The following is a 15546-nucleotide window of genomic DNA, read 5'->3' as shown; positions in this document are numbered from 1 at the left end:
ATTTACAAAATAGTTTCTTACACGAATCCTCCCTCATAATGAGATCAAAATCAACTATATTTCTCATCTTCATATACATAACAACCTACGTCTTTGCAGCAGCGATCCCCCAAACTGAAACCTTCCAACTCACTGAAGATGAATTAAAATACTTGGCCAATGATCCCAAAGTCACCCATAAGGTAACCTTCACAATTAGTCAAAAAAAGGCTGATTCTCCAAACATGTCCCTCTTGGGTAAATTAACATTGGCATTGTTTGGTGAAACTTGCCCAATAACAGTGGACAACTTTTATCAATTAGCAGCCATGACCCGTGGGTATGGGTACAAGGAGAGCCAGTTTCATCGAGTCATTAACAATTTTATGATTCAAGGTGGGGATTACGATGGGCAAGGTGGTAAACTGATTTTTGGTGGTAGCTTTAATGATGAAAACTTTGTGTTGAAACATGATAAATTGGGTCGATTATCAATGGCTAATGCGGGTCCAAATACCAATGGTGGTCAATTTTTCATTTTGAATAAAGACAAGACGCCACATTTGGATGGTAAACATGTTGTGTTTGGGCAGTTGGTTGGCGGATTTGATACATTGGTGAGAATAAGTACAGTTGAAACTGATAGCAATGATAAACCTTTGGACCTGATTATTATCGCTGATATAGAAACTGCCAAATTGAGTACTGATCCTCAAAATGGTAATGAATTGGAAACAAGTGCCAAGATGGAGGAAGCTAAACCAAAAGCTGATGAGGTCAAGATTGAAGAAGTTGTTCAAACTGGCTCAATTTATCCTTGGTTTTTGGCTTTTCTTTTGTTTGGAATTATTGGTGGAACTTATTATAGAAAAGTACACCACAAGAGTGAAAGAATCACTGATATCAGAGGTAATCGACGCTTTTGACTAGTCAAGGAGGTGAACGACTGATTGGAGAGAGAGGAAGAGAGATTGCCTGGAGGAGTAGAGAGGAGAAGCTCTGAATGAGCTGATGGGGGCCATGTTACGATTAGCTTATGATATATACAGAACATATGTGAAATAAAATTCATACCAGTGAACAGCGTGTGGCAACCTCTTTGTAGATTGGAGTGTTGGTATAGATTGCTACCTCCAAGATTGGCGTTCTGATTGGGTCGATTACCTGACCTCTTTCAATAATGGCAGAAGATTCTTTATCGTGAGCTTTGGAGAAGTGCTCGATTTGAGAGGTTGTAAAGTTCTACATCCTGAATTTTATAAAACAATTTACAAATCGTATATTTTAACATAGTATATTGAAAACTATGCCCCTTCAGAAAATCTTTCCAAAGACGCATAGCATCAACTTGATACTTGAAGGAAATAATATTAATCGGTTTATACGTCGACGATTTATTCATAGCTGGGCCTTTACGTAGATGATCTCTTAATCACATCCAAAACGTCAGTAGACCACGTGCATCACAGGTATTCATAGTGAGTACTGCAGCACAGGTATGACAATCTTGTGATAAGCTCCCCCTTCTATAAACCACAGCAAAGTATCAAGATTCAACCACAGAAATAGAATCAAACGCATTTTCCTTTGATCATTCCCATGGAAGCTTCCTTTTTGCTTAGGTAAAGAAGGAAGCCGATAATCATAACTCCGAATCCATGTATCAATGAGAGCAAACAGCTTATTGCCTTTCGTTTCCACATCAACATTTCTTTCTTGTTAGATTGTCGTTGGAATTTAAAAGAAGAAAAAGAAAGAGTTGTGTGTTCAGTTGTGAAAAAAATTTCGTGTTATTAATCTTAGACAGTATATGTCAAAATATACTATCTTAAGACATTAAAAACCTTTTACGACACTCAACACTACTTTTGCATTTTTAATCATCATATCGAGACTTAGGCAACAGGTGAACTATCCAATACTTAAATCACAGACATGCCGCTATCGTACAACTTCCCCATAGTATCGGTGAAAAACGTTTCATTCTCCGCATCACCAACACAACTTTTCGAAACATTTGCCTCCTTTGGTCAAATTTATCAAATACATCATAACCCTAATGAAAAAGGTCAGTATTTTGTCATTTACCATGACTTGCCACTGGCCCAAGCGGCAGCAAAGGAGTTGAATGGGGTGAACCTTGAAGGAAGGTATCTTGTTACTTCAATCTACGGGGTTGACAAGACGAAGATATGAAGTAGGCAAGAGGAAACTAGAGGCACAGGTACTACAGGCACAGATGTACAATAAATCTATGTGATGAAAAATCTATAAAATATTCAACAAGTAATAACTAATCAACCCGACAAATACAAATCCTGCAATTTTACCAACTTTGACATATAGATTGACTGGATTATACTTGTACGTCAAAAACACATCCAATTTATGTAAATCATCAAACAAATTCTTGAAATGAACAGTGACTTTAACATGACCTTTGGAAACATCCAAATATGACAATTCATTATCAACAGTGATGGACTCATATGGAAGCAATGATGAAACATTGATGAATTCAGCACCTTCTGGTAAATAAAAGTCAATAAATACATCATCATAAGTTGCATCACGAACCGTGTTTAAAAGCGGGAATTTCAAAATGTATTCATCGGTATTGGTTGTAGATTTGTGAAGGAATAAATCTAAATTTTCTGACCATCCCAATGTGAAATTGTAATGCCAGTTTCCAAATAGTGGGAAACGTGGTTGTAAGATTAAGAAATTGGCAATGTTTTTCGAACTTGAAACAACACCAACTTTGTCGCTATAGTAATAGTCATCTAAATTACGACCTTTTAATGGAATTTCCAAATGACTTAATGCCCAATGGTTTCTTGTAGCTTCATATTTTCCCTTCATCCATTCTAAACGAGAGAATCCCGATGATAATTCAGCTCCGGCATTGGTTAATTCGTAATACTCTTCAATTGAAACTCGATTTATATCGGAGGCAGGAACCCAAATTGACCGGTTAAGATTGAGAACTTTAGTTAAAGGACGATTATGGTCATACATTAATCCCATTGGTTTTAAAGTATATGGAGCAATATCATGCACTAAAGGACCATACTTTAATGTATCTTGATCAACTCTAGGTTTCAATTCAGGGGTGTCCTTTGTTTCGAGAACATCAGCAACATCCTCTAAAGCCAATTGCATTTCTTGACCTTTTGTCATACCTGTCAACACAAGCGTATAATCCTTGGTGAAATATGGCGAATAAGGAAACTTATTCGTCTTGTACAACAATTGTTGAAGGTCATCCAACTTGATCTTTTTAGGAATAGGTTCCAAAGTATTAGCATAGACAAAATTAACCTCAACTTCAAGATTAGATCCTGGAGCCACTGGAGCTGGAAACTTCAACTTGAAAACCTGGCTAGGCACAATCTCTTCAATACCAATTTCAATAGCTTGATCTATTGACACAACATCAATATAAGAAATGTTACTTACACTATTGAACCCATCATTAACAGTAAAGTAGTACTCTGCTTGTGGAGTTGATGCAATGTTCTTGATATCAAGCAAATCTGTTTCTTTAACATAGCCTCTATTCAAATCAATTGAACGCGTGTAATGAAGATTTTCCCATGTTGGTTCGAAATTGTATAAGTTGGGGGAGGATGAGGAGGAGGATGCAACAGTGACAAGGGATAGTATAAGCCCAATTGTGAAATAAAGCTGTCTCAACATGATACGATTGGCTCTCTCTCTGTAGAAGCTTTGTCTGAGTTGGTTTCGTCGGTTGAAAAATTGATCGCAAATGGACACAACACTTTTTTTCGTTTATACTGCATACAGGGAAAAAGAGAAAAGGTAGCGCACATTGCAAATGCCCTCCATCTACATAAAACATCCTTCGAGGGCCGGGTGGGCGTAAGAGTAGTTGAAATTGAAAAGACCCATGCGGTCTTATATATCTCAAGGTATCTAGCTCTACTAAGACTTCAAAAAGGGAGAGAAAAATAGACATTCTACTGGAAAAGGTGGATAAATCTGTAGTATTCACAGCTGTAACTCTCCTCGGCCATAGTAATTCTCACTAGTATAGATCATGATCAATTGCGTTATATCGGTGTGGGAATAATATTTGACAAACTCAACAGTCCGTTCAACACCTTCTTCTGTGCCTACCAAATATTTCAGTTGTATAGGCTCAAGACATTCGATAGTTTCAGGAGACCATAGTATCCCAATAGTCCCCGTTGGTACGACATGACTAAACCTGTACATTTGTTCAAGAAAAATTGTTTTTGAATATATATCGACAAGAGAACTAGTCCAATTTATACTTGCTTTTGGAAATTGCAAACTGAGTTCACAAATTCCTTTTGCAACTTCTTCATTCACAAATTCGGTAGCTATAATGACATTTACCACCGTTTTATGGGACAACCGAGTAAATGTCTTTTCCATTTGCGACCTCAAAAGTACCGACCTCCCCGAGTCACTCAACCCGAGTATTTTCAAGTTGGGAAAATCATTGTCCATTGGAAACCTGGCGAACACATCATCCAAGTCACCATTTCCACTGATAAATACTTCACGAAGAGAGCGGGTGTCGTATATGGATGTAATTTTTGTCCTAGAAAAGTCCCATTGACACCTGATACTGATAAGCACCTTGTGCAATGTCCCAGGGGGTTCAATATCGACATGAAGGAGTTCCCCAAAACTACCATGGTGCAAAAAGTTATGCCAATGCAGGTCCAACATAAAACACTTTGCTAATGTTGACTTGTGTCGGTACAGTCTTATGTCACCAGCTAGATATGATCTAAGCAGGAAATTACCTCTTAAGCGAATTTCTTTAAGAACTTTGCTAAAACGGGATTCAGTCTGAGGGTCGCGAAATGGGATTTTGCCAATAATAAAATGTTTGATTGATTTGAAATGGTTGACAATCTTCTCCACATGTTCAAAAGGACCATAGGACATTACAAAATAGGTTATGGTTTCACTCTTATCCAACTCGTGCAAATACTTTTTGAGTGTGCTCAATGAGATGATTGTACATGTGTTGGTATAAGAGTTGTTTATGTGTTTGGGAAATCTGAAATTCGGAAGAGCACATGCAACATTCAGCTTGCCATTTCTCAGATTAACGTTAGTATTGGATTGTATATCATAAACGTAGATATAGTTGAATAGTTTCCTTTTTGTTGCATAGTATAGGCTGGAATGTAATGGGGCAAGTGTAATCGCTTGGTGTTGGTTGATGTTGTCGAATACAAGCTGTAATCCATGGTCAGGTAAGTTAGCAAGTGAAACCATATTGAGCTGGAAGAAATATTGAAAAGGATAAAAGAAAGTCGAATGCTACTACCGTACTGGAGAGATGTCAGAAGTTATATCTGAATTACGTGTAAACTTCATGACCAATAACAGCTTCCTAATATTTTTGGTTGCGAAAAATCCAAAAAAAAAAAACAGGAAGAAAAAAAAAAAAAAAAAAGCGAATGCTCTGTAAGTGTGATCAAACGTCAATGATTGGCATCTATTTGTTCAACATGAACTGGCTCAGCAAAGCCTCGGTTGAAGAAGAGCATGATGTGGGGGTATTTGAATGCAATTGTAATTTACTCCGGAGAAATGGACTAGATATCAAGTAGCAAGCAACTTTTTGGGATTAGAGGCACGACCTCTGTATTCTTTTTCACTGAACGCCTAAAGTTCTGGGTCTTTCAAAACAATTTCTGATGAGAAAAGAAGCCTACAGCGAATAACCTACAAGCTGGTAGCGATTTTGTACCCGGATTACAATAAAATATAACAATGACTTGCCAGTGACAAGTTGGGGTTTAACTGTGTATTTAACTTTAGATATGTAGGTTGGTTTGATAGTTTGATAGTTTGATAGTTCTAGTATATGATTTGATAGTTGCACCATGTTTAGTGCTAGGTTTCCAGTATTCTTCCCTTGATCTTCCAACAACATCCAACAGTGAAAACTTTTTCTCTCTCTCATTTAGTGGATAATCACTCAGTAGAATTATTATTGTCCTAGAGTACACTACTTAAAATCTCATCAATTTCTTTTCATTTCCTATTTTGCCCATTTTCCCTTTTCATTTCTTCCTTCCATTCCAGAAGAATTAGCATTAGTTACGAAAAGACGAAATCATCAGGAAAACGACAGGATCTACAAATTCAATTATAATTCCTATACATCAATTATTCGAGGGGAATTCAATTGCAATCCACATAAATGATAGTTCCAGGTTCTTAACACAGTTGAATTTAGGATGCACTTCATTAAAAAATACATTATTTCTTAGATTCAAGTTTGGTAATTAAAGAAGTTGTGTCGTCACTCAGCACGCTACATTCAAACCAAAACTCGATACCACCGGGAATTTCTTCTGGAAATTTTTCAAGAAGATACCAGGCAGCGTTTAAACTTAAGTTTTCATTAACTTGACCATCAAACCGATTCATGACTAGAAATAATTGCATCCAGTATCCCTCTTGATACTGGTGCTTAATAACAAGACGGTATATTTGAGTTTCTGTGAATAATAGCATTATGTTGGTTTTGGCGGCGACTGCACCTAAAACAATTTGACGGAGAATTTTCACATGCGTGGTGCTGTGAGGGTTAGGGAATCCTATAAGGGGGTTAACCTTAACCTCTCCGGTAGCTAGGACAGAGGCTTTTGTTGCAGAGCCTTCTTCAACCACTCGAACAAAAACCACATCAGGTCTCAAAACCGCCCCGTCTGCAATTCTGAAAGACCATTGATGATGAAATTCGGTCTTAGTCACTTTTGCGATGAATGGGAATAAGCTGTTGTCTAAATGAATGGTCAATTCCATTTCATTGGAGTAAAATGCGGGGATTCTAAACTTGAAACGATCAAGTCTTGCAATTTTGATTTCTGACATTCTGATATTGTTCAATTTGGTTGTATTAAATTGAACTTGCTCAAACATGTTACCAAGAGGTGTTGCTGAATGTTGTATGAGCTCTTGTGGGATGCTTATTTTAGACCCAATTGCTCCTGAACTAGATGGCCTTTGTCTCTTTGGCTGTGGTGGCTTGGGCTCTGACTTTGTTTTTGGAATCTTGAATTTGCGGAAACTTCTTTCATTAGGCAAAATAAATTTTGGGCGTTCAAGACTGTGGTCGTATTGTGTGTGTTGTGGTGGTTTGTCATGAACAATGTTGGGAATTGGAGCTCGATGGGATAATGGGCCAAATGAAAATAAAAGCTTGAATGTCAACAAGCTACAAACCCAGTCGTCTTGTTGGCACAAATAGTAGCAACTTTCAACAACGTCATTGAGACCCTCTAGAATTTTAACATTATTTATTTTCTCCCTATACGGTAATTCGTTGAATGATGTGAGCTCTTTGATGTTGGTGAATATAGTTGTGCATTTCTGTTTAATTTCTGGATCTGTGCCTTCCTTGAAGTAGCGATGTGTTTGTGATTCTTGTTTGTCGTTTTCAAGGCTAGTAAGCACAAGGTCGTGAAACCCTTCTATTGTCAAGTTTTCTGTAGGTGCCTCATTTTTTACCAATTCTAATGCTTTGGATATATGTAGGTGTAAGTTCATTATGTTGTGGTGGTGCTAATTGTGTTGCAAAACCATTGTCTGCAATAGAAAAAAAAAGGTTTCATAAACAAAATTCGGACATCAAAACTAATTATGTTTATTACCACTCTAATATGTACTTTCAATTATGTACGTGGTTTGCGCCCGGTAAGATTTAATCCTTTGTACAGGGGGAGCTTGTGTACTTGGTGCTGGATACTACACTAGATGCTTAATTTACCAAATTTCGTTAAGAACAAAGGGTTATATACGACTAAACCCATGTAATGATGTAACTACTTTGTAGGACCGTGTCACATAAGCTTTGTCTCGTCTTTCATCTATTCTTATTTGTGATAATCATTTATGGCAACCTGCAAGCAAACTCGTTAGATGAAGTGCAGTTTGAGATGAAATATTAGACAAAGTTAGCGCAAATGATTCCTTCAACATACTTTGAGTATAAAACTTATAGTATGTGTTTGTGGAAGCTACAAGTAATGGCTGTATATAATGTGACGAGTTTCCAACTCAAGAATAGCCTTACTCAACTGGGCAATGACACATTACGCTTGGACTAACTATAGCGTAAATTGATTTTTTTTGTGGCCAAAACTAATGACACAAAAATCAAGACCAAAATGTTGAAGTGTTGCAATTCAAGTATTCTTTGTCATGTGACAAATGGTCACGACATTATACAAAAACCTAAGCTAACCTTATTTCATATTGAAAGTTTATTTATCATGATCACTTAATCAGAATTTATTTAATCCTTTAGTTTGGTGAACTTCAAAGGGAATTCTGGTTGCCAGCAAGGCCACAAATGATGTTTCAGTCAAGTTTTCACTCAAAAAGTATAAATAGGGATTCATATCCCAAAAATATGATTTCTAGTTTACAAATTTGCCAATAGCTTTTAACGATTAACAAACTTATATTATTTAGTGATTATAAATAGCTATCTGGTTCACTAAGTGATCCACTGAGCATCATATGTACATATATATATATATCTTAGTATGTATAAAATATCTTGTTGTTAACGGTCTGGGTATTTATTCTAGAAGTTTGTCTACACTAAGAGATTAAACTTCAACAACAAACGCAAGCAGAATTGGCTTAGCTCTTTACAATATGCAGGAAATTTGACACGCCACATTAAGCAAATGTACAGAATTGGTAATGTTGTACCAGTGGGATTAATTGGAGCACTCTGGAATGCTGATTCTGTTTACAGCCTACTCTGAAGCATTTTGATAGAAGAAAAGGGAATGAGCATAGTGTTGAAGTTGCCAAACACTGTCTCCAATATTGAGTTCATACGAGTGATGATGATATGTGGTGATGAGAAGTAAATATACTACTAATACACTAGAAGTTGTAAGGAGAGATAAATCTTTGATAGAGGTTATTGCTAACACAAGGGTAATGTCGCAAAATTACAATGTCTAAATATCATATGTTGTGACACTTACTACAAATAGCAAACAAAAACAAAAACAACAACAAAGAGAAGAAGACACAGACAGACAGACAGACAGACAGACGCACACAGAAAAATTTTTATCTTAAGACCCCAATTGGCCACCACCAGTTTTGAAATAAAATAGCATCCACAACTGAAGGATATTCATATAATCAGATCCATACAAACCGGTCTTCTTTACCTCATTAGAATCACCACCACCAGCATCACCACCATCTTTATTCCCATTCCAATATGTCTTTACAGGATCTTATACCAGTGGTTAACAAGTTACAAGATATTGTAACCACCACCCAGTTGGCTGATATCGATTTACCAATCTTGGCTGTTGTTGGATCTCAATCTTGCGGTAAATCTTCAGTACTTGAAAACATTGTTGGTAGAGACTTTTTACCTAGAGGTACAGGTATTGTAACACGTAGACCATTGGTTTTACAATTGATTAACGTTAAGGAAGACGATCCGATTGTCACTAAATATTCAGAACAACAACAAAAACAAAAACAGCTGCAAAAGCTGAAAAAGCTGAAGAAACTGAAGCAAGGCGATGGAGGCCACAATAGTGACGACGGCGACGACGATAAAAGTGGATCAGATCAAGAACACGAAGAGGTTGACTTGGAGGAGCATATTAGAAAATTGAATGGTGGTAAATCTACTGGATCCCACCGCTCAAACACTCGTGCTGAATGGGGTGAGTTTTTACACATTCCCAATAAACGTTTTTACAATTTCCATGAAATTAGACGAGAAATTGAAAATGAAACTTTACGAATTGCTGGTGAAAATAAGGGGATTAGTAGATTACCCATCAATCTCAAAATCTATTCTCCAAATGTATTGAACTTGACCTTGGTTGATTTACCTGGATTGACCAAGATCCCAATTGGTGATCAACCAACTGATATTGAAAGACAAACAAGAAATTTGATTTTGGAATATATTTCCAAACCAAACTGTATTATATTGGCAGTGTCTCCTGCCAATGTAGATTTAGTTAATTCTGAATCATTGAAGTTGGCTAGACAAGTTGATCCGACTGGTAAAAGAACCGTGGGGATTTTAACCAAATTGGATTTGATGGATCAAGGAACCAATGCCGTGGATATCTTAAAGGGAAACGTTTACCCTTTGAAATTGGGATTTATTGGTATCGTTAACCGTTCTCAGCAAGATATTTCAGAAAACAAGTCATTGGATGATTCATTATACTCTGAAGAGCAATTTTTTGCCAATCATCCTGCTTATAGAGCCATGGCCAAAAAATGTGGTACCAAATATCTTGCCCAAACATTGAATAAAATCTTGATGAATCACATTAGAGACAGATTACCCGATATCAAGGCTAAATTGAATACATTGATGGGTCAAACTGAACATGAATTGGCATCGTATGGAGAAATGCCCAATATTGGAGATTCAAAAGAATCAAGAGGTGCCATGGTTCTTACTCTCATGACTAAATTTGCCAATGCATTTATCAATTCAATTGAAGGTAATTCAGTTAATGAAATTGATACAAAGGAGTTGTGTGGTGGTGCTAGAATTTATTACATTTACAATGAAGTGTTTGGATCAACTTTGGCATCGATCAACCCTACTCACAACTTGTCAGTGCAGGATATCCGTACTGCGATTAGAAACTCAACTGGTCCAAGACCAGCTTTATTTGTCCCTGAATTGGCATTTGATTTATTAGTCAAACCACAAATCAACTTGTTGGAGTCTCCAGCTCAAAGATGTGTTGAATTGGTGTATGAAGAAATGATGAAGATTCTTCACAATGTTTGTACTTCGAGCATTGGACCTGAATTGAGTAGATATCCAAGGTTACAAACGAGATTGATTGAAGTTGTTAGTGATTTACTTCGGGAAAGATTGGGACCAACTATTAAATATGTTGAATCATTGATTGAGATCCATCGTGCTTATATCAATACCAATCATCCTAATTTTGTGGGAGCAGCTAAAGCCATGAGTGAAGTTGTTGCTGAACGTCAAAAACAAAAGGAACAAGAACTGAATAGTAAATTGAGATTGGCTACTCAAAGAATCTTGGGTGGTAAGAAGATGATGAAGAGCAATGCAATTGAAGAGAATATCGAGGAGGAAAATGTTGGCAATGATGCAGACCAAGAAGAGGATGAAGATACTGATGAAGCTGTACAAAGAATGAAGGAGGATTTGAACTCAGTTGATGATAAATTGGATGACGCAAGAGTTCCCAAACACCAAAGATCTTTTTCAAATAGATCTAGAGCTGACCATTCTAGTACACATTCACATTCAGTACATGCTCAAAGTAGTGAATCATACCTCAATTATTTCCTTGGTAAAGACCCTATTGTGCATCAACAACAATTACAAGCACAAGCTCAGTTACATCCAACTCCATTCAAGTTTCCACATCCACAGGAAACAACTTTACAATTCAATACACAATTTGTCAATAATGGAACTATTCAAAGTCCACAGCAACAACAACAAGGTTACCAAACTCAAAATTCATCTCCATCAGTCAACGGTCACATCTCCCACGACCTTAACAAATTATCAATCAGTGAATCCAACGATGGGTCATCATCCTCATTTGAAGGCGACACTGCCATTTTAGAATTGACAGAACGTGAACAAATGGAATGTGAATTAATTAGACGTTTAATCATTTCCTATTTCAGTATTGTTCGTGAAATGATTCAAGATCAAGTTCCCAAGTCAATCATGTGCTTATTGGTTAATCACGTAAAGCAACAAATTCAAAATAGATTGGTGGTGAAACTATATAGTGAAGCTTTGTTTGATGAGTTGTTGCAGGAGGATGAAGGTATTCAAGCTGAGCGTGAAAAGTGTGTTGAGTTGTTAAAGACTTATAAAGAAGCTTCAAAGATTATTAGTGATGTTGTATAAAGGAAAAAAGGGAGCGTCGTGTATGCGCCTGTGTATGTGCCTGTGTGTATGCCTGTGGAATTGTATTTAGATTTATATGTATATAAAAAAGGAAGTACTGAATGGATATATTTCGAACTGTATGGATTTTCAAAATGCGCTTCCCAAATTGGGTTGACGCGTTTCAAGCGCTGAAGCCCACACCACATCCATCTTTCTCTTGACCCACCAGAGATGGGCACTTCCTCCATCCCCAGCCTTACAACCATCCTGGATCAACGGAAATTGCTCTATCAGAAATACGGATACGACATCAACAAGCTAATACGAGAACATGAGAGATTAGAATTGAACCTAGCCGAAAATAGTGATGATGATGAATATAATGTAATTGATGAAAAGTCAGACAAATTGGATTATCAGCTATTGATTAAAGATGATCAACAAGGTGTACTTGACCCAGTGGCTTCTAAGCAAGAGAAAACGAGAGCGAAGAGGAAGAGAAGGAGGAGGAGAGCTGATCAAGGGTTTCGAAATTTCACTAAAGTGTCTCGATCTTTCCGTGATCAAGAAGATTCTCCCAAACGGCTGGAAACTAGCTCGGCGTGGTTATTGAAAGATGTGCTCAAGTATATCAAGTATCGATCAACACGTCTTGATCCCTACATCACCAAATTTTTCACTCCAAAGGCCATAACACCATCTATTGCGGTACCTCCAAAGAGCTTTGTTTTACGACTTGTTGAATTTGGTGATCTGACATGTAAAGGTGATGTGACTGCAATCATGAGCGATGCTACTCATAAACTATGTGCCATTTTCCCTAGCAAGTCAGTATTTGACAACGTTGCCAATAACGGAGCGTTACCATTACAAGATCCATATTCAATCAACAATTTCATATCGATAACAAGAGCCAATTTGAAATTCGTACTGCATGAGTTTATCAGATCTCATTTCAAGAGTCAATTGAACTATATTGACTCTAAAGTACGCTATTGCGTTTTACAAGTGTTGGAGTTTAAGTTTATGTATAGTGTCGAGTTCCTAATGTCGAGTCGAGTGGAAGGAGCACCGCCATTGGAGAAAATTGTTAATAATAATGGATCACAGTATGAAGTTTATGATTATGAGGATTTTGAATTGAGTGGAGGAGGAGGAGGTGGTGGTGTTCGCAATGGCGGTGGTGGAATTGGAATTGGAATGAATACTGGTGGTGCTGGTGGTGGACTTCCCAAGTTTGATAAACATGCGTTGAAGCTGGTTTATAATAATGAATTTTATCGCAAGTTGTGTATTATTTGAATCTACTGGAGGGCTACTGACGAGCAAGGCTATACTGCTGCATTACGATATTTCCTATATCGCGTAATTTCACTTTTGTTTAGTCTACATGAGTTTACAGGGTGATAAATTCCTTGCCTTGTATATTATGTTTTGGTTACGTTGATGTGCATATGAGATTGATGGTGTTGGTGTTTGATTTTTTTGCAACACAATTTTCGCTCCCTTTTATCACCAGAAACAACCATATCCTCAGCAGCAAACTTCAACGAAGACAGATGTCTAGTCCATCATCTACCAAAGACATATCCAATGAAGTGATATATCAAGGAAATTGCCACAACGATGATGATTGTCCTCAACCTAATATAGACGAGCATTACAATGTTGTATCCCCAATCAAGTCTAAATCAACTTCCAATTTACCCAAATTGTCGTTACTTGACACCAAGCCAATATGTATTCACAATGATGTCGCTACTGACGTAATGTCAAGTCAAACCACTCCGATCCATCCTTTACATTCTTCTCACAATCACAATTTGATAGATTCAGGACAGGAAGAGATGCCTATATCTCACCCATATGCATCTGCTGGCTCGACTACTGCTCCTCATCCTAGGTCTTTGCATAGTATTCCACCGTTGCCTACTCAACAAACAGGGTATTCACCAATAGGTCAGATTATTTTCCGGTACATAGAACGATGGGTGCTTGGATTTATTGAAAGGCATAGAGAGGGTCCTTATTTCTACCCCATAGCCATCAGTATAGGTATTGTTTTTGTTATAATAGTGTTGATACTTGCACTCACTGGTGACCTCGATGTCTTGATGAGGATCTTGCGCCATTTGATTTGTGAATTGATCCAACTGGTTCATCCATCATCTACAATCCAATTCTGTGTGTAAGGCAAAACCGAACTATGCATTAAAAAAAGCTGTTACATCCCATATATATATACAAGTTATTCTCTCTCTTCCCTTACTTCTTATGCCTAACCATTCTTCCCTTTCTGTTTCTAATAACATTTGGATTAGCTCTAAGTCTAGTCTTTTGGAACTTCTTCAATCCCCATTTCGATTGACTGAACTTGTTAGACTTGGATTTACCTCTACCACCACCGTGAGGATGGTCATTAGCATTCATAGCAACACCTCTGGTAATTGGTCTCTTACCTCTATGTCTTGCTCTACCTGCCTTACCCCAAGATATCAACTGATGTTCCTTGTTGGAAACAACTCCCAAGGTTGCATGGCAATCCAAATGAATATAACGATGTTCACCACTTGATAACTTGATAATGGCACGTGATTTCTCTGGATGTTTAGACAAGATTTTACCAAATGTACCTGCACTTCTAACCAATTGGGCTCTTTTACCAGGATGTAAAGCAATATTGTGAATAATGGATCCTACAGGTAACATTCTCAATGGTAAACAGTTGCCTCTTTGCAAGATTCTTGCTGATAATAAAGCATCATCAATTTCACCATTGTTTGTCCTCTTCATCTCTTCAATAAAATCTTCAGGAATACCTTGTCTAAAACTTTCAACCACATCTCCACCACGTAAACCCTGTGGAGCCAAGATATATGACAAGTTACCAGTAATTGTATTCTCCAATAACGCAATATGACCAGATCTATTTGGATCATATTCAATGCGAACAACTTTATTCTTACCCAGTTCCCATCGATGGAAATCAAGCAATCTTACACGTTGTTTATGACCACCTCCTCTACCTCTAATTGTGATTTGACCCTTGTTGTTTCTACCGGCCGTCTTCTTTTTAGGTACAGTTAATTCCTTAACTGGACGTCCTTTATGTAAATGTTCATGAACTGGTTTCTTGTAATGAGTTGAACCTGGGTGAGTATGAGGAGGGAATTGATCACCATAGTTTTTGATCTTGACTAGCCTAAGTGAAAGTTCTCTTTGTTTTCTATATTTGATATCTTGAGCTTCCAATTCTGTCAATTGTTGTTGATCTTGTGACGAAGATGAAGAATTTAATCGTTTGATTATTATCGAAGATGGATTAAATATGCAGCTAGTTGCAATCTCAGAAGACGATAGCCTTATCCGGCTGCTCCTATTGAGAAGCTGAGTGATCCTAGGTAACATTAATTACTATTGTCTTCGATGTAGAGTCCTTTTACTTCTGCCTAACCGCTTGATTTTCAAAAAATTTTCACCCCTCCAGAAAGAGACATACAAAAGTAACTACATCCATACACACATACAAACAGGTATAAGCCAATGATATACAGCCAGGAATGAGTGGTTACGCTACCAATTGCGAGAGAAACCGAAAGAAGAAAAAAAAAAATTTCCAACATCAAACAGAGAGAGACAGACAG

The 15546-nt window shown here is 37.3% G+C and overlaps 9 protein-coding genes across 9 annotated transcripts; 5 read left to right on the top strand and 4 right to left on the bottom strand. All coding sequences in view use genetic code 12, as the record gives it.

Annotated features, from left to right (window-relative positions):
- Window positions 1-38: 38 nt before the first annotated feature.
- On the top strand, window positions 39-905 carry I9W82_004470 (uncharacterized protein; the record flags this gene model as incomplete). The annotated part of the gene is made up of 1 exon (XM_067693546.1): window positions 39-905. One exon carries the CDS (start codon window positions 39-41, stop codon window positions 903-905), a length of 867 nt encoding a protein of 288 aa, XP_067547257.1.
- Window positions 906-1914: 1009 nt separating this feature from the next.
- I9W82_004469 (uncharacterized protein) lies at window positions 1915-2175 on the top strand (the record flags this gene model as incomplete). Its single annotated transcript, XM_067693544.1, has 1 exon — window positions 1915-2175. The coding sequence occupies one exon, from the start codon at window positions 1915-1917 to the stop codon at window positions 2173-2175; it is 261 nt and encodes an 86-aa protein (XP_067547256.1).
- Window positions 2176-2247: 72 nt separating this feature from the next.
- Window positions 2248-3678, bottom strand: OST1 (dolichyl-diphosphooligosaccharide--protein glycotransferase subunit; the record flags this gene model as incomplete). The annotated part of the gene is made up of 1 exon (XM_067693543.1): window positions 2248-3678. The coding sequence occupies one exon, from the start codon at window positions 3676-3678 to the stop codon at window positions 2248-2250; it is 1431 nt and encodes a 476-aa protein (XP_067547255.1).
- A 312-nt stretch (window positions 3679-3990) lies between these two features.
- On the bottom strand, window positions 3991-5259 carry I9W82_004467 (uncharacterized protein; the record flags this gene model as incomplete). Its single annotated transcript, XM_067693542.1, has 1 exon — window positions 3991-5259. One exon carries the CDS (start codon window positions 5257-5259, stop codon window positions 3991-3993), a length of 1269 nt encoding a protein of 422 aa, XP_067547254.1.
- Window positions 5260-6252: 993 nt separating this feature from the next.
- On the bottom strand, window positions 6253-7545 carry I9W82_004466 (uncharacterized protein; the record flags this gene model as incomplete). Its single annotated transcript, XM_067693541.1, has 1 exon — window positions 6253-7545. The coding sequence occupies one exon, from the start codon at window positions 7543-7545 to the stop codon at window positions 6253-6255; it is 1293 nt and encodes a 430-aa protein (XP_067547253.1).
- Window positions 7546-9247: 1702 nt separating this feature from the next.
- On the top strand, window positions 9248-11920 carry DNM1 (dynamin-related GTPase; the record flags this gene model as incomplete). Its single annotated transcript, XM_067693540.1, has 1 exon — window positions 9248-11920. One exon carries the CDS (start codon window positions 9248-9250, stop codon window positions 11918-11920), a length of 2673 nt encoding a protein of 890 aa, XP_067547252.1.
- A 213-nt stretch (window positions 11921-12133) lies between these two features.
- EST3 (telomerase subunit) lies at window positions 12134-13204 on the top strand (the record flags this gene model as incomplete). The annotated part of the gene is made up of 1 exon (XM_067693539.1): window positions 12134-13204. The coding sequence occupies one exon, from the start codon at window positions 12134-12136 to the stop codon at window positions 13202-13204; it is 1071 nt and encodes a 356-aa protein (XP_067547251.1).
- Window positions 13205-13461: 257 nt separating this feature from the next.
- On the top strand, window positions 13462-14094 carry I9W82_004463 (uncharacterized protein; the record flags this gene model as incomplete). Its single annotated transcript, XM_067693538.1, has 1 exon — window positions 13462-14094. The coding sequence occupies one exon, from the start codon at window positions 13462-13464 to the stop codon at window positions 14092-14094; it is 633 nt and encodes a 210-aa protein (XP_067547250.1).
- Window positions 14095-14167: 73 nt separating this feature from the next.
- I9W82_004462 (mitochondrial 54S ribosomal protein uL2m) lies at window positions 14168-15310 on the bottom strand (the record flags this gene model as incomplete). The annotated part of the gene is made up of 1 exon (XM_067693537.1): window positions 14168-15310. One exon carries the CDS (start codon window positions 15308-15310, stop codon window positions 14168-14170), a length of 1143 nt encoding a protein of 380 aa, XP_067547249.1.
- Window positions 15311-15546: the final 236 nt, after the last annotated feature.

The sequence above is a fragment of the Candida metapsilosis genome (genome assembly GCF_017655625.1).
Source record: "Candida metapsilosis strain BP57 chromosome Unknown scaffold6, whole genome shotgun sequence".
Taxonomy (NCBI): Eukaryota; Fungi; Ascomycota; class Pichiomycetes; order Serinales; family Debaryomycetaceae; genus Lodderomyces; species Lodderomyces metapsilosis.
Note: the sequence above shows the minus strand (reverse complement) of the source record. Positions and strands in the feature narration are given on the sequence as shown.